At 40.2% G+C, this 18,565-nt stretch overlaps 1 protein-coding gene across 1 annotated transcript in view; it reads right to left on the bottom strand.

The window, feature by feature from the left end:
* Window positions 1-18,565, bottom strand: part of COL9A1 (collagen type IX alpha 1 chain) — an 83,466-nt gene that overhangs the window by 48,391 nt on the left and 16,510 nt on the right. The window contains exons 6-17 of the mRNA XM_032410140.1: window positions 16,214-16,297; window positions 15,445-15,465; window positions 13,900-13,974; window positions 13,530-13,565; window positions 13,344-13,406; window positions 7,229-7,282; window positions 6,934-6,969; window positions 4,969-4,992; window positions 4,094-4,147; window positions 2,751-2,804; window positions 1,850-1,882; window positions 768-824 (exon numbers count right to left, since the gene is read on the bottom strand). Of these exons, the coding sequence (XP_032266031.1) occupies window positions 768-824; window positions 1,850-1,882; window positions 2,751-2,804; window positions 4,094-4,147; window positions 4,969-4,992; window positions 6,934-6,969; window positions 7,229-7,282; window positions 13,344-13,406; window positions 13,530-13,565; window positions 13,900-13,974; window positions 15,445-15,465; window positions 16,214-16,297 (591 nt within the window). The remainder of the gene's footprint in view (window positions 1-767; window positions 825-1,849; window positions 1,883-2,750; window positions 2,805-4,093; window positions 4,148-4,968; window positions 4,993-6,933; window positions 6,970-7,228; window positions 7,283-13,343; window positions 13,407-13,529; window positions 13,566-13,899; window positions 13,975-15,444; window positions 15,466-16,213; window positions 16,298-18,565) is intronic.

Genomic DNA, 18,565 nt, shown 5'->3' with positions numbered 1-18,565 from the left:
GGGAAGTGTGCTTCTCCCTCTCCCACTCCCCCTGCCTATGTTCTTGCTCTCGCTATCTCTCTTTCTGTCAAATAAATAAATAAATACAATCTTTAAAAAAAAAAAAAAATCCAGGACCAAATCTTTTGCAGTTGTGAGAACCCACTAAACCAACCTTAGGGAAAACCATAATTGGAAAACCAGTGCCCTGGGGCCTTTCAGATCATAGCAGAACTCCTCTGGTCTGGAATTTTCAAAATCACTTCAGACCTCATAGACTAGAGAGAAAAAGCCACTTAACCCCAACATTTGGTATTTTTTTATGGGAAATTTTGAAGCAATTATGATATAGAGTGAGAGAAAAACATTTTGGGGATGTCTCTTTTCTTGCCTATTTTGCACTGTTTTCCCAATTTTTTAACTAAAATAGTTTCAAATACATTATGTGTGCGATTACTCCCCAATCTTCCTGCATAGGAAGCAAACTTCGGAACCTTAATTTGGTGTTATAGCGTCTCGAGCCAGTACTTTTTACTGGTATTTCCTCCCTGAACAAGAGAAGCACCGTGTAATCAAACATCCATGTCTCCGTGTACCTGCCAGGGGAACCAGCTGGAGTTTCTAGGACTGAAGAAGGACCATAGACTAAGCCGAAGAATAAGCAAACACAGACAGGCCTAATCCGTCAAAATGGGGTCTTGCACCAGAAAGGACAGTGCTTACAGGAAAGGATCTATTTTTTTTCTATGGATAATACTCTTGAATATAAAATACTGAAATTCTCTCACCCTCATGCCTGGTAAGCCTGGATATCCTGAGCGACCTGGTGGACAGGAATTGGGACACTGCCAAAGAGAGAGAGGTAGAGAGCATAAATTAGAGCCCCCCTTTATGACAAAATGGTACTGTTTTAGGGATTGCAGCTTCAGAACCCCAGTATAATTATATTCATTAAATAAGTCTGAATATCCCTTTTTTTTCAATATTTCATTTTTAAACTCAGAAATATTCCCAGCTTACAGAAAAGCACAGAGAATAGAACAAGCTTCCCCCACGTGTTCACCATCCAGATTTAATAAATGCTAATATTTTTGCCATATCCACTGGGCTCCACTCAGTGGATAGTCTACCTGAGGATTTCTCTCCCTCTCCCTCTACCCCTCCCCTGACTCATGTGCTTTCAGATTTATTAAAGAAATAAAATGTTTCCAGACCTAGTATACCAAATTCTTCCAACCTAGTGTACCACAACCTGATCCTTTCCTTCTCCCACTTCCACCAGAATAGCTCTATCCTGAGGCCCACAAAACCCTTGTCAAATTGGCCAAAATAGCACTTAAAACAGTTTCCCAACATCGTTTGAATATTAGGCTATAAGTAAAACAAGTCTCAGAGAGAGTTGTTTGACTTCTAGCTTCTGAAATTGGGGTGCTCTGGTGAAAACGATGCCTTAGTCATAAAGTAAAAAGACTAGGGAAAAGCAAAAACAGGGGCGCCTGGGTGGCTCATTTGGTTAAGGGGCTGCCTTCGGCTCAGGTAGTGATCCCAGGGTCCTGGGATCGAGCCCCACATCGGGCTCCCTGTTCAGCAGGGAGCCTGCTTCTCCCTCTGCCTGCTGCTTCCCCTGCTTGTGCTCTTTCTCAATCTCTGTCAAATAAATAAATAAAATCTAAAAAAAAAAAAAATTTCCATAATGAAAACCACTTCTACAAACCACCAGCCCACTAGTGCAATGGATTGCTCTGCTACCCATGTAAAGTAAAACACAGAAATACAACATATTCCAGCAAGATAATTTTAAAGAGAACTCATCTGAAGATTACATTGTCTTTGACTTAAACTGTGTTTCGTTCAAAGGTAAACATCTTACCAATGGATCTCCTTCATGAAAGCCAATTATTCCCTAAAGTAAAGAAAATATTAAAGTTAAGAATATAGCTAAATACCGTATTCAAACCTACTTATAATAGAAAGTCCACTGGACAAAAATATAATAAAAATATTTGTTCAATAGAATATAAGGAACAAATAGCAACATATAATATGCTAATATTCTTAAACTTTGACTCATGGGCATATTCCTTTTGGAGACCCCTCTTTCAGGGAGCTGAAAGGAACTGAAATGAGAGACAGAATAGATAATATGGGGAATTCTGGATCATACATCTAAAATATGAATTATCAGGGCGCCCTGTCAGCTGAGCATCTGACTCTTGATTTCAGCTCAGGTTGGGATCTCAGACCATGAGATGAGCCCCGCTTTGGGCTCCACTCAGTGGATAGTCTACCTGAGGATCTCTCTCCCTCTCCCTCTACCCCTCCCCTGACTCATGTGCTTTCTCTCTCTTTCTCTCTCTCTCAAATAAATAAATACATCTTTTAAAAAACTGAAAAGAAATAAAATGTGGATTATTTCCTACTTAAACTCCTATTTTTTAAATTGCTTACTGTGTAAATCCTTTGTAAACATTAGTTCATTTGAAAATGTCCCTTTTATACAGCCAAGTTTTAAGCATTTGCGAAATCACAAATGTCAAAGGACTTTAAATATATGAGTAAGCCATTCCCTGAGAAAACCACCTTTTAAATTATTGTTATTCCTCTACCCTTCTGGCCTAAAAAGACCCATGCTCTGAATGGGTGAAAAAATTGATAGCCATTTTGGAATTTTAGAACGATGACTTGATTAACAAGTACTTCCATTTTTGGTTCTTAGGTTTCTTTAATCCTAACTCTCAGATACAAGAAAATTCAAGCTGCAAATAACTTACACTGGGTCCCGGGGGGCCAGGGGGGCCAGGTGGTCCTCTTCTCCCAGGGTCACCCTAAGTTATTTGAAAATCGTGACACAGTGGTTATACACATGTCAAAACACAGTGCATAAAACTGGTGAGGCATGAGAGAATATTACTAGAAACCCCCACAGAGCTCAGCCATGCATAGACCTGCCACAAAAATCGATGGGTGGCCCATAATCCAGTTAGCTCCACAAAACCAGAAGAATAAAGGAGCTCCAGTCTCACCAAAGTAATAAAACAAGGCAGGAGATTTGGGGGGGAAAAACAAAGCCAGTTCTTCTCTATAGAATGATCACTTTATTCTAAAAACAAACTGGCAACACTACATATTTTTCTAGTTGATTTAAGAGAAACTGGAACAGCCAGTACTGCTAGTGCCATCCAGATAATGGTAGCAAAAGAAGGCTTGCACCTGGCCTGAAGCTTTGGAAAGGAAGGTTAATCTCTGCAATGCCCGACTCTCCCTCGTACTGTTTACCCATAAGCTATTACTTGGCCTGTCACCGTACTCTTTTGCAAATGGGACTGAAGATCAAAGATGGCTAAATTCAAATGAAAATGGATTTCAATTTGTCTTAACATCCAGAGTTTACTCCTTGCATACCTTTTCCTTCTTAATATTCTACCATAAGAAGTCAAAAGCATCTTACAATTAATTTAACCTTACAACCATTTCAGATTTATGAATCCGTTCAGTGAATAATTTTATCAAATCATAAGACATATAGAGAAGCAAGAATAAGTACATAACACATGGCTCCTATTCTCAATGCGTTTACAATCCTCTATCCTCCACATAATGTCACTACTTCTCAACATCCTTGAAATATTTATTGGATAGTAACATCAAGAACTTATTACCAGCAATTTCTCCTATGGAGTTCAGCTCTTTATTGCCTAATGTTAAGTTCTGTTGGTTCAATTATAATTTAATGATCCTAACATAAATATACTTGGCAATAATTTTTGGATATTCACTTTTCATTTCATGCAGTTAGCCTAATACAAAAGACACTGGACCTTAATCTGGCTGAGAGTCTATTAGATGGAGGTGACACCCTTTTGACTGATCACTAATTCTAGAAGTTGGGAAGAAAAGTTTAGCTGATAACTTTGGGAAAAAAATTAAAATCACTCTACAAAAATGAGGTAGCATTATTATCCCTGGTTCCCATCAATATTATGAACTGGAATGAAATTCATCTGTCATTTTTTGGATTTGCAGGGGAAAGCATACAGTTAGGGCAATTTGCCTTCCTGAGTAATGTCTTCCACTAAATCAGCAAATGTCTATCAAAATGCACTGCAGTACTCACAACTGGTCCAACACGGCCAAGCTCTCCAGGGAGTCCTGCTGCCCCAGGAGGACCCTGTATGTATATATGCAATGGAATATTACTCAGCCATAAAAAAGAATGAGATCTTGCCATTTGCAACAATACAGATGGACCCAGAGGGTATTATGCTGAGTGAAATAAGTTAGACAGAGAAAAACAAACACCATATGATTTCACTTATTTGTGGAATCTAAAACACAAAACAAGGAAGCAAGCAAACAAACAACAAAAAAACCAAACTCTTAAATACAGAGAACAAACTGGTGGTTATCAGAGGGGAGGTGGGTGGGGGTAAAAGGTACAAACTTCCAGCAATAAAACAAATAAGTCACAGAGACGAAAAGTATAGCATAGAGAACATAGTCAATAGGATGGTAATAATACTATTCGGTGACAAATGATGACCACATTTATTGTGGTGAGTACTGAGTAATGTAGAGAATTGTTGAATCACTATATTAGACACCTGAAATTAACATAACACTGTATGCTAATTATACTTCAATTTTTTAAAAAACGTAATTATAAATAAATAAAGGGACATGGTGACTTATAGGTGGTTTTATAATCTATCATAAATCATATCAAATATGATAAGTAATTGATTCAGGATTATATATCTGTGCTAGCTTTGGTTTCCAATGACACCATAACTCATTTGACCAAATTTTAATTACTTAAAATGGAACAGAAATTTCTAAAATGAATAAAATTTTTTGTTTAGCCACCTAAGGTCATGTATGTAGGACACTATAAATACCATGGGTAGTGTCTGTTGGCGAGTAAGCTTGGGAGCTGAGAAATAGGCCATTGTTACAGACTTAGGTAGAAATAAACCAAGGGATGATACTTACAGGGGGCCCAGGAATACCACGGCCCTAAAAGGTTAAAACAAAAATTGTTATGGTATGTGATTTAAACTTAGTATAAATATAGACAGACATAACTCAGTTCAAAAAAAAAGTATAAACTTTGTCACTAAATAAATATATGATGCTCATTCGAAAGAAAGGACTGGATAAAGAAAAGCAAACATGGCTCTACTTCTAAAGGAAGAAGCTTGTTTCAGCACCTCAAATATAGCTTGGATATCTGAGCTAACCCATAATACTTTTTCCAAACTTGTTTTTAAGAAAATCAAAGAAGTCATTCATGCTTACCGTCAGAACTTAGCATCACTCACAAAGAAGCACAACACAACCTGACAAAGATTTTTTTGCTGTGTTTTATAAGAAATCTATATTAAAAGCAATACAGTGTACTGCTTTATAATTTATAATGTGATGTTTGGAAATCCTCCCAAACAAACATTTAGCACAGAAAGGCGGGGAGGGGGGAAAGACCAGAAGCTACCCTCTTTTGACAGGTAGGACTGTTTCCAGACACCAAATCCAGTAGATGAAAATAAAATGGTGTCACTCCAGAAATGATTTACTATGGGATCCTAATTTAATATCCCGAATTTGATCTTAAAGCTAATTATTTTGTCTCCCTCTCCTTTATCCTTTATATCTCTTTAGCAACACCGAACTGCATATAACCAAGGACTGACTCCACATCTTATTTATCCTCCTAGCCTCAATTCCTAACACAGGGCCTAATATATGTGAAACCCTAACTATATGCTTGTTGAACTTCATATAACTGAACATCAGCTGCCTAGAATCCCTTTTTCTCTATCTTTGCTTTCCAGGTTCAATATTCCCCCCCCCCCCCCCCCCCCCCCCCAGCAATTGGGAACCCTCATTATTCCTTTCCCTGATACATTGGCTTGAATAACTTTTATTTACAGCTATCTCTGATACCATATTCATGTTAGCTTTCATTCCAGACTTCATTTTCTAAAATATCCATATATGAAGCATTTAGTGGAATCAACATATACCCTGTGATAATGATATTATTATTTCTAATTATTTAGGCAGCCAAAACAAGCACGAATTTCACATGAGCAGTATCTTTTAATAATAAGTGGGGCTTTTTCAAGGCATTTCAAGGCATTTGAAAAATCACTCCTATTTGATCATTTTAATATGTAAATCAATTTGGGGACTAAGTATTATGCTTGAAAATACCAAAGTAATCAATAAGTTATTTCATTACCATAGCTCTAGATGTTTGACAAATTTCAAATTTCACTCAGTTTTTTAAAAAAGGCATCTCTATAAGATGTTGAGCTCTGAGTGGAAAAATATGGGAGAAATGCCAGCAAGCTATTCATTTCTGAAAATAGCCTTGTAATGGAAAAGTTGACAGACAGTGAAATATGGCCATAAAAACAGTGCAAATAGAAAACAAAGACGAAAAATACAGATTAATGACAAGAACAAAAGAGGAATAAAGAGCAAAATGGAAAGGAAAAGCAGCCTGAGAACCTAGTAGCCCCCTTATAAATAGAAATAACACACAAATCAGCCAGATTGGGCAATGCAGGAAAGGACTAACCGGGGAATCAGCCTGGTAATTATATCTGATGGTTGACATTCCATTAGAGATAAAACCAGTTGTGAAGTGGTGTGATATTATGGTCTAAACATCGAATATTTAGATTTGCTGTTATTATGCAAGAAATGTTTTCTATCAGGGGAGTGAAGGGGGAGTTGTCTATTGGGAGATACCATCTGTAAGCAGACATATGTATTTTATACTGTGCATTCAAATTTCTCTAAATGTTCAATACTCATACCCAGAATGTTTACCATAGCAGATAAGTCATGAACTCCCTTGTGATGCATATTATGTCAAAAGCTGCATTTAAACACTTCATAATAACAGGAAAAATGGGAGATTTTCAATTCTGTCACTTTACAATTACTTACTGGAAATCCGCGAGATCCAGGAACACCAGGTTCTCCCTAAAAATAAAAACAGCTTCATTGTACTTAGCTTTTTGTGACATGAATATGTAAATATGTAAATTGCATAAATTTTGAAATCATTAAAACACTCCATCTTGATGTTTTTAATTTAATTCAACTAAAACACGATTTTAGTTGAACAAGTGTATTTCCTCTGTTTCATAACTAATTTTTCAGTTGATTTGCAAACACTATAATGAAATTATACTTCAGCATCTAACTAATACCAGCAATTAATACCAGGTGGCTAACTTACTTTTTGTCCTCTTGGTCCAACAGAACCAGGGGATCCATCAGGTCCTGTTAATCCCTAACAAAGCAAGATGATGTTAGAAATATTATAGCATCCTTAGGCAAAGCCCTAAGTGGATAATTGCATTTTATTTATCAATTATGTACAGAATGGTTATCTTTGTATGATGTAAAAATTTACAAAGAAATACCTTCCTATATTCTTATCAACTGCCTGTTACTTTCTGTTGATAAATTTTATCATATTCCTAACTTCCTGCTAACAGGGTCCAATAATTTTAGTATTTTTTGTCTCCACTTTGGAAAAATGCATATAACAATTATAGCATTCTAATAGCCACATCTAATGGGACAACAGATCTGGCTTTGTCAATTACCCATGTTTATGCACCTCCTTTACTTCATTTATAAAATAAAAATACTATATGTCTCTATATCTCTCTAATAGTGTTTTGAGAGTTAATAAAATATTTCTTCGAGAGGAATTAAAAATACTCAATCTCATTATTGCTCTATAGCCATTTAAAGCCCTCTGGCCATCTTCCAGCAATAACAATTGCTTACTGAAGAAACTTAACTTTTAAAATAAAATGTTTGAGAGCATGCATGTTTCTACACTATCTACCTTAGTAAAAATAACTATAATTAAGTATATATTTTCATGTGTGTCACCTAGTATGTAGAATTTAAGCCAATTACTATAAAACACATTTTATATATCATATTTAATACTAAATATGTTATTTAAAGCATATCCTCCAAACATTCTCATTTTCCCTACCAGTACTTTTTTTTACCATCATCCTCAATATAAAATAGATTTTAAAGCATTGATAACACTACATTATATACCTGAATTTCCATATTTGATGAAGATGCATTTTTATTTTTTTAATTTTTTCTTTACTCTTTGACACTTTTAGATATCATTTATAATGCAATATTGAAATTATACCTTATCAAAGATAAATATGTATATGTGTATCTGTATGTATATGTACATATACATATGTGCATGCATATATAAACATCTTACAAAACTATTATCAAGATTTTGAAAAAGACTCAAATGGTACTAATCGAGGGAGGGATTCCTTGCAAGTATGAAAGCCCTACTTAAAAATGCATCACCAAAATCCATATTTAATCTGTCATAGTCTACATATCACTAAAATGCTGTCATATAATTTATATAGAAAACTAGTTCACTGGCCACCATTTTTACATTTCTCTACATCAATCCATTTCCCTTATAACTCCAAAGAGTGAATCAAAGGAAGTAGAAAAAAATAAGTTGAAAATGTTAATTACTGGAAATTTACCAAAGAAAATTATTAAACACACATAAATTTCAATTTTTCACAGACTGTCCTTGATTTTTAATCACGCTACTCTAAATACAACACTGTAATTTGGGAACAAGCCCCAGCATCTTAGGTCCTGAGCACTGGTAGTAATGAAACCTTGGCTTTTGATTTTGGTAAACAAGCCATACGTCCAGAGCATTCTCTACAGGCACATACGGCACATAGATTGTACAAACCTAAGAACACATCTGACTGATGGAACACCTAACTCCTGCTTCATGTATATACCCTCCAAAATCAATCCTGGCCAATTCCCACACATGCAACCAACTAACAACCTTCAATCTGTGACTGAAGTAACTGACGAGATTGGTGAGCAATAGCTACAATATATGGTAGAATTTCAGCAGCATAATAATAAAGCAGAACCAAGTAAATAGTTGGACAACACGGAGGTTGCTTCCAGGTCATTTCTTATTTAAAGTACCTTCTATAATACATAATAAATTATGTCTATCACTAGGAAGTTCTTTGAATTAAATTGCTAATACAGGGGTGTCGGGTGGCTCAGTCGGGTAAGCGTCTGCCTTCGGCTCAGGTCATGATCCCGGGGCCCTGAGATGGAGTCCCACATCGGGCACCCTGCTCAGCTGGGAGTCTGCTTCTCTTTTCCCTTCTCCCTCTGTGTGTGTGCTCTCTCTCTCTCTAGTTCTCACTCTCTCTCAAGTAAATAAATAAAATATTTTTAAAAAAATAAATAAATAAACTGCTAATACATTTTGGTGTCAGATGTTACAGTGAACTTTGTTATGAAATAGCTATGTAGAAAACCATAAGCTCCATAAGGACAAAGACTGCATGTCCATTATAATCCAGGCACATTGCCCCTGGCGTCTAACACATACTCAATACATGAATACTGAATATTTAATTTAGTCTATTAGATGGAAGGCTATGACACTTATCCCTCTACATCATCTTTATTTGGGGTTCTAATCCCAACTTTGCCACTAATTAGCTGTGCAACCATGACAAGCTGCTTAACTGCACAGTGCCTCAGTTTCTTAATCTATAAAATAGGTATAATATTAATATCTACCTGATATGGTAATTTTGAAAATTAAGTGCAATATTACACACAAAATGCTTACAACAGTGTCTGATAGAGTGGGCCCTGAATAAATGTTAGCTATTCTTATTATCATCATTATTATATGGTCAGCACTGCTATAGATGTTGTGAAGAGTTCACCTGAAGTATAAGACATGTTTCCTGTCCTCTGGGAGCTTAAAACCTCATACAGAAGGGGTTCTGCAAACAAACAAATGAACAAACAAATATCTAGATATTAACCATGGGTACTGTATTTTATGGCCCCCTCAGATTTCTTTGATGTCTGACTATTTCCACTTACACTGACCTTTTGGAATAATTTCTTAATAACTCACTATTCTAATCATATAAGCATCTGCCAGGGATAGTAGTTGTATACATCCTGAGGATGTTCTAACCTCTTTCCTGAAACAAGTGGCATGGTTTAACTGTAATGCCTATATTTAATTCTAATTCTGCTTCTGCCTACCGTAGATGGATGCTATAAGAATGAATAAAATACTGTTTTCAGAGCTCACTGAGCATGTCAGCAAATAGTGCCAATACGAATATCTCTATTGATTATTGATAATAACACAGTTGTCCTTTGCGTGCAAGGTTATAACCAAGCTCTGACTTCTTTAATTTTACATATATACATATATATATATATATAATCTCCCACATTTATATTTACACACACACAAATTCCATTTTGCAAGGATTCTTATCTGTCAAAGAATTGACAGAGAAAAATATTACCAGTGGCAGAAAGAATTGCTTTCATATGAATGTTTATGAAGATAAAGTTCTGTATGGGGATGATACTGAAGCTGTGTTCTGAACTTTCATGCTGCTGCTTGGCAGAAAACACCAGCCCTCAATAGTAATTTCCTTCCAACATTCCAACTACTCAGCTCGTGAGACTCAAGGCATAATTCTACAAGCATAGCTGCCATGAATCTTTTACATTTTCTGTCAAAAAACTCACTTCACTTAGGATAATTACCCTTTAAATCATGTGCCTTCCATATTCTTCCAAACATCATCTGATTAACCATTTGTTCACATTACCAAAAAGTATAGCCTTGCAATGAACCAAAGAGCAAAAGACAAAGAGGTTGGAAGTTTAAGGTCCCACCACTACACTGGGGCTCACCTAACAAGAAAAGATCACTGGAGCTCTCCTGCTTACTTAGCTCCCCTATGGCCAGGGACAAACAAACAGCAAACTGATCCAGTTACTGATTTTTCATTATTCATTATTCTCAATGCCTAGTCTCAATGTAAGGTAAAAGATTTGTTTATGAGCCAAAGAATACAGTAAGTCAGAATCTTGTAAGCCCCATGTGGCTTCATGTCAAAATCTGGTGGAACCATACCAATATTTACAAATAATTAGAAAATATCAATTATAAATTATTCCTATGATCCATTTAATTGACCCATATCATTTTTCTTGGCAAGGAATTCAGATAATTAAAAATTCACTATCACTCTTTTTCTCTCTATTTTCTCTGATTATCCATCTATTTAAGATACTCATTTGTAGCCACATGAGGCAAAACTATCTGGAGAGAAAGAGAGTCTAAAAATGAAGAAATCTAGTTTCTTTCACTATCTTAGCCACTTAATAACTCTGGGTCCCTGAGGAAACTACTTGTCCTCAAAATTATTCAGTGTTCTTATCTCTGGAGAATAATATTAGCCAAACTTGCCTTCCAGGTTATGTAAGGTTAAAGTGACTGCACTTGAGGAAAAAAGTTCTACACAAATGCATATTAGCATAGTTAACTTTTTGCTTAAGTAGAGTTAACTTCTGTTCTAGGAAATGCCTGAAAAACTGGCACATACATGGTTGTCTTACTACGATACTGCAACTATAGACCAAGACAAAAACTCCTTTCATTGTTAACTATATTTTCAAAGATTTTTTAAGCACTTTCATTTGTTTATCCAAAATTTCTGTTGAAATGGGGGAATTACTTTATAAAGCAAAACCAGGCATCATCTTTATGACCTTACGGTAAAAGGTAAAGAAGAATTTGTAGCACGTTGAGCATGCTACAAAAGCACCATTAAACTGATGCACAGATAACTCGAGCCCTGTATGAAAGTATTTCAACTCAATACCAAGGGAAGACTTCAGGTGATTAGTTTATGCTTCAACCACCACAAAAATTAATAATAATAATAATAATAATGTAATCATAAATTTTCTTTTCACACAAAAGGCAGATCCAAGTTTCATGGAAATGCAGAAATAAATCCAACCCATATTGGGCTACTGTTTTATAGAGTAGCCTTGGATTTATCAGACCTTTTTATTATGATGTGACAGTTTCAAGTAGTTCAGTGTTTCAAAAAGAACCTGAAAACCAACAAGTTATATAATTTCAGTTCGTATTATACAAATATTAGTTTGATACTCAGTTTGTCTTATCCAAATATTAGTTCTTGGGGGATTCTTGCACACTCACTTTGCATCACAGAGAAAGTTCAAACTTGGGGCTCTGAACTGTAAAACAAAATCTTTCCTAAAGTACTAAATAGCATAGACAAATACCCTCATAATGGTAATCTTTGTAAAGAAAGCCCATCTTAATAAACACTAAAATCTAGCGGTTTTTTTCTTCAATATGTAAAAACTATAGTCAAGGATTCTTGGGAATTATAATCATAGGTTTTCAGGTGCTTTCTTTGATTTAGAAAAGTCTTTAGGTTTTGGAAACCACATAAAGTGGTAACTTGAAGGATAACTTGATGAATGCACCACGGCATGTTTTCTGAGAACAGGTAACTTCATTTTACTTCACTTTGTATCCCAGCTTTAAAGTCAAGGACTGGCCTGTAGTAGGACTTCAGTACCCATTAGTCCAGCACATGGAGACAGGAGAAGCAGAGAGTCCTGAAGTCATTATGCTCTGAGGCAATATTATTACTGTCAGGTTTATCCTACAATTCTGCATGAGCTTTCTTCAATAGAGGGGAGGGAGAGGTGTAAAGGCGGATAAATTGGTGAAAGGATGATGATTCCCAATTTTCAAGCAACCCTACTCAGCTTATTTCTGTCCGTGATGCCAGTCAAAAAAACATGGAAAGAGGAAAATTAGTTTTGAATTTCCTATTCTTTGTGCGTTGACCATTTCCCTGCCCCTGCCCTCCCCCCATACACACACATTCCCACTCACTTCGGGCCCTCCCCTCAAAGGTATCTTTCTTATTTCTCTTTTTCAGGATTTAGGAGTACTCTGCCCCTTCCCCTGCCTGCAGGTCCTTTACTAAATTAATCTAGGAAGTGCCTGTGAAAGGGCAGGACCAAAGGCTACTTGCTGCGAAGCCCCACCAAAGCCCCACCAGCGCCGAGGAACGTTCCTCTTCCTCCCGTTCCCCCTGTGCCGGAAGTGGGGCTGAGAGTTCAGGCGGTGAGCAAGGCGCGGAGGGTTAGGGGCAGGCCCCCGGAAGGCCTAGGGGTTTGCTGAGAGCAGGAACGCCCGCGCTGTGTGCTCTCCCCAGGGGGCCGCGAGCTATCTCCACCCTCGCAGGACCCTTTGCAGAAACTGCCGCCTCCACGCCGCGCGGGGAGTACAAGGCCCAGGTCAGGGCCAGAGCCCTGTTTCAGCGTGGATCCCCGCAGCCTGCACGCATCCAGCAGATCGTCACGTCTCTCCCTCCCTTCCCTCCCCCCACCCCCCCGTGCGCGCGCCCGCGCCTACTCACGTCGGCGCCCGGCGTGCCCGGCTTGCCCGGAGCTCCTGGCTTGCCCGGTTCTCCAGCGGGACCCTGAGCAGGGAGGGGGCGAGGTCGGGAGAGAGAACGATGAAGAGTTGAGACGCTTGGAACTCACGTGGCTGCAAACCACGTCTAAAGGAAAGAAGTGAAGAGCGAATGCGCTGATCAACTTACCGGGGGACCCGGGGGACCCTTTGGACCTCGGTCACCCTGCAGGGGTAGTAGAAAAGGCAAGAGCAGTCCGTGAGTGGGAGGCGCTGAGGACCCAGCTGGGAGACTCCCACGCGTGTTCACCACACAGCTCGGGGACGGGGACAGGGTAAAGCTAAATGGTGGAGATCCTTGACCAGCGGGGACAACTGAACATGTATACCTCATCCCCCCGAAAATCCCCAGGCTTCTACAGAGGCTCCAACCCAGCTCTCACCCATGCCCTAGCCCGCCTTTGGATGGCGGGCATCTGGCCCCGTCAAAAACCCATCCCGCTGGAGAAAGGGTAGGAAACGGTGGGACTGGAGGAACAGGACTGGAGATAGAAACTTACGTCGATGCCATCGATGCCTGGAACTCCAGGGGGACCCGGGGGCCCGGGGGGACCCTGCTGGCCCGGGGGACCTCTCTGACAAAAATAGCACACACTGGTTAATGGAGCACGTTGGGCAACAACAAGAAACTGGCGCGATGTCCTGAGGCCCCCACCTCCGGTAAGAGCACTTCCCTTTGGGGGACGGAGTCTTGAAATGCAGTAAAACTCCAGTATAAAACTCCCGAGCGACCCCAGGTTTCTTTGGTTCCGCCATATTCTGAATGAGGCTTAATAGTGTGGTTAGAGCAGAATCTAGGCCCCACGGTGGGCACTGGAGTCACACGGCCTCGCCCTACAGAGACCATTAAACCAAAAGGGGTCTTGAAGAAGCGAGGGCCTGACGCCTCTTTTTTTTTTTTTTTAAAGGGACTCAGTAATGAAAATGGTGGTCATTCGCTACTTCGATTTGATGAGTAATTGAGAGTCAGTGTTTTGGCTGAAAAGGAACTGCTCGGACTGGAGGCGCTCCACCTCAGATCGAGTACAGGGTCGTTTTGTAAATCTACGTCCAGTAGAAATCAGGGAGAAATACTGGAGGAAAACTGGGGAGGATTGGGGCAAAAGAGCCTTGAAACCCAGGGAGGGCCTGGCTTCATTTCGGATTTACCTGCATTGACACTCTCTTGCATAAGGTCTTTGCACCTCGCTTTAAAAGTACACCAAATTTCAGACTGACCCTAGGGTATTACCGCTTTTATCGCTTGCAAGCAGCCAAGCTTTGATGGTGTCAGAGGGAATACTGGCGACTGAAAATGTGTGAGCATGCTGCTTAGGGTATGTGGGATTTTTTTTTTTTTTCTCTTCTAATTTAGAAGAAGAAAAAGAAAGGGGTAAAAAGATTCTTTCATCAAGGAAACTTTGTTTTTCTAAACTCCAATGACCAGACAGGTTACAATGGGGTCTTTGTAAGTGAAACCTCAAACCGCGTCTGGGCTCACCCGCCCCCGCCGGGTCCTCTCCCGCGCGGGAGGGAGGAGACGCCGGAGCCTTCGGGAAACTGCTGAAATTTTGACTGATGCCAGCCAAGGCCGCCGGGTTCCAATCCCAGAGCGGCGGGCACCACTAGCAAGGCTCGCGGTTTAATGCTGCTACCGCGGGCTGGTGGAGCTGAGAGAGCGCTTAGCGCCGCTAGGCTGAATTCCCGCCTTCTCCAGAAGGGCCTGCTCTTGAATGCAACCAGGAGGGGCGGGGTGGGGGAGTTAAGAAGCAACCCGGTAAACCGCCCAAGTTTAGTGACCGGTCCCCAGTCACTAATGGCCTTCAGAGCCTCGGCCTGCAGTGTTGGGGCCCAGGTGGGGGAGGAGACGCCTTTCCCCACCTAAGGGTCATCTAGGGTCCCCGACTCCGATGGTACTCGCTGCAGGTGCTCAAGGCTGGAGGAAGAACGCGGCTGCAGAGCCCAGGGAAAGCCCTGCGCCTTCCCCACAGCTCCCGCGACGGCCGTTCCTCCACTTTTCCCTGCGTGCACTTGAAAAATGCAAGCACTTCTCGCCCTCCGCTTACCTGGTCGGTGGTCTCGCTGGGCTGGAGAAGAAAAGACGGGGAGAAAGTGAGAAGGCTCTCCCCACCCCCCACACTCGCGCACAACTTACTTGAGCCACGCACAAGCAGAGCCCAGACAGCAGCAGTCGCAGCCCTAGGGCCCCTCGATTCCGCGCGGTCCAGGCCATGCCCGCCACCCTCTGCTAATCCCCTGGACGGACTCTGCCACCCGCCGCCCCGCTGGGCTTCCCGGACCCGTCACACGCCTAAGGTGGTACTTCTCCCCCGCAAAAAGCGCCCCCGGGAGTAGTTCTTTACAAAGGTGCCCAGCCAGGGAGGCGTACGTTCCTCCTGTTTATGAATGGCCCTGGAGAGGGTCCTAGGGATTGGAGGAGAGCTTGCGGGCTGGAGGACGGATAGAATGACAACAGTCCCCCTTAACCCTTTCCCCGCCGCCACACAGGCAAGGCCTGAAGGTGCACCTCTGCCTCTGCCCATCTGCCCAAGTGTAGTCTCTCGCTGTCCACTGTGGGCGACGAATGGACTGCCAGTGTTCTTGGAGAGATGTTTGGGGGAGGCGGAGTGAGGGTCATAAGCCACCCAAGGTAGAACCAGACACCCTGAGGTGGTTTCTCCTTGCCAGGCTGTGGGTGGGACCTGTGCTTCCTTAATATCTATCTGGTCCCTACAGTAAAGCCTGAACTCTTTAGAAAAAGAGTGAGGAGGTGGGGAGTTTAAGGAGGTGGTGGGAGGTAGGCTAGGTGGAAGTGTAGGTGGTCAAGGGACTCACAGTTATCCGGACTGGCAGCTCATGGCAAGTTTCTCTCCTGGGGCGTAGTGGGTCACAATGGATCAGCATCCACTGAAGTTCAAACTGGAGAAAGACAGCAGACAGTCAATTCAGATTCTGGAGGACAGAAGCAGGTCATTTAAGAGAGAGATAAGTTTGTAAGTGTGGTCCAATTGTTCAGTGACTGGAGACCAATTTGAACTGGTTGACCTCAGTGGACCAGTCAGTACTCTTGTTCCTTGAATACAGATTTTCCAATGGAAGTGGGCTGGAAGCCCTTCCCAAGTTTCTCTGATGATTGAATGTAGATGTCTGTAGCTCTGCAGTATTCCAGCGTAGCCCTTGGCAGGAACTGGCACTGACTTTCTATTTCTGTCCTTCCACATCCTTAAGATGCAGATTCTATTCAAATGAGGCCCTGTGAGAACAAGGAACCGGCCAGGTCACAAGCCAGTGTGAGGGTCTAGATTGGAGCCCAGGCCTACTGAACTTCACAGAGAACACATGCACTAAGAGTTTACATGGGGGAAGACTAGAGACAGAGACAGCCAAAGAGGTGGCACCTAGGAGGAAAAGGAGAGGAAAGAAAATCCAGTCCTAGAAGAAATTTGCATGCTAGAGAAGACATTCTCCATGGAGTATTCTTGTGCTTAAAATGGAAATAGGAAGGACTGGAAATGGAGGGAATGAGAGGGAAATCTAGAACTCAGGGAAAAAACAAGAGAATAGAAAGCATTTAAATTTATTGTTATCTCATTCATTGGTTGAAGAGATATTAAATTTTCAGACACTTGAAATCCAAATGTACCCTGACAAGTTCTTACATTTTAGCAGGTGTTAAGAGAGAAAGAAGGGAAACAATACAACAGAAGAGTGACCGGTCTGAAGCTGAAGGCCTCAGGTGACAAGGTGAGGGGAAAAAAAAAAAAAAAAGGTATACACCACCCAGCACCTCCATTCTGGCCCATCTTCTTAAATTGAGGAAATTCCTTGTTAGTCATCTCAAATCAGATCTGTAAGTGGGGTGAAGAGAAAGTGAACAGCTAAACCAAGATATATTTTAAGATGGAAAGTTCTCTATAAATTGTATGAAAATTGTGTATTCATGGTATGAATTATTTACAACAGTATACTGACATCCTACAGAAGAACTGCTTATTAAGCCACACAATTATCTTACAGTTAAGCATATCACTTTGTCAAATACTTTATCTTTATTAGAGTAGTCTCATTTGCTTGGGAAGGATTTTATTTTGGTTTTGTTCTAAACTGCAATGGAAATTTTAATAGGAAGACAAAAGAAAGAATGGGACAATCTTCTCCTTAATGACTACTAAATACGTAGCTGTGCCTCAAACAACTCTTTGAAGCCGTCCACACATGAGTAAAGTGGGGCAGAGAGGTTAAACCACTTGCCACAGGTCACACAGCTAGTAAAAGACAGAGCTAGCATTCCAAATGTGCCTGATTGTGAAATAAGGGGCTTCTCTACTCCTCTACTTAGCCTCCCCCAAGAATACATCCCATCTCCAGAAAGAGCCATCATGTTCTAAGCCAGTAACCAAGGAATTTGGTGATTGAACATTCGTATTAAAGACGAAGAGAAAAGAAGAGTAATCTAGAAATTAAAACTTTGTAAGCTTACGTCCAACATCTGCTAGAAAACCTCAAAACAAGACTAAGGAACTTCCCTAAGAAGTCAGACCTCTCCCTGCTTGCATGATTGTTATGCAAATACATCCAGAAGCAAATTTCTAATGCTTCTCCAAAAACTGACAACTATTTCTATATGCAGTTACATATACATGTGTATAATAAAATATCAAATAGGAAAGAGGGTTATAATTCTTGTTCTTCAATGATTAGATAAAAATATTACCAGAATAAGAAAAGGTGTCTCCCCCCTCCCTAATTCTCAAAATAAGAAAGACCGTTCATATGTTGTATTCACTAAATCCTTTGTGAATTGGTAATTTACACTAGGCATGCATTGTATATGTTTGATATTTTGATTTTCAGAAAAATTCATAGCCTAATCACCTTGAGAAACTTTAATTATATGGCTAACGAGGAAACCTATATCCTTTGTTTAGATACTTCATTAAAGTTACTTATTGTAAATGCAAAGTAATTCATTAAGCTGTTTTCTGAAAAATGTAATTCTCTCCGGATAAATTGGTACACCTGCTTAAATATGCAAGATGCAATTGTGGCACAGGATAATGGGGGAATGAAATGCAATTCATCTGTGAATACAGGCTGGGTTGTTCAGAGTGCCACGTAGATCAAAGGTTTCTGCACACATCTGTGCATCCACATAAACACCACCTACGCACTAATAATCATCTATAC

The sequence above is a fragment of the Phoca vitulina genome, unplaced genomic scaffold (assembly GCF_004348235.1).
Source record: "Phoca vitulina isolate PV1807 unplaced genomic scaffold, GSC_HSeal_1.0 scaffold11, whole genome shotgun sequence".
Classification (NCBI taxonomy): domain Eukaryota; kingdom Metazoa; phylum Chordata; class Mammalia; order Carnivora; family Phocidae; genus Phoca; species Phoca vitulina.
This window is presented reverse-complemented; position numbering and strand designations above follow the sequence as displayed.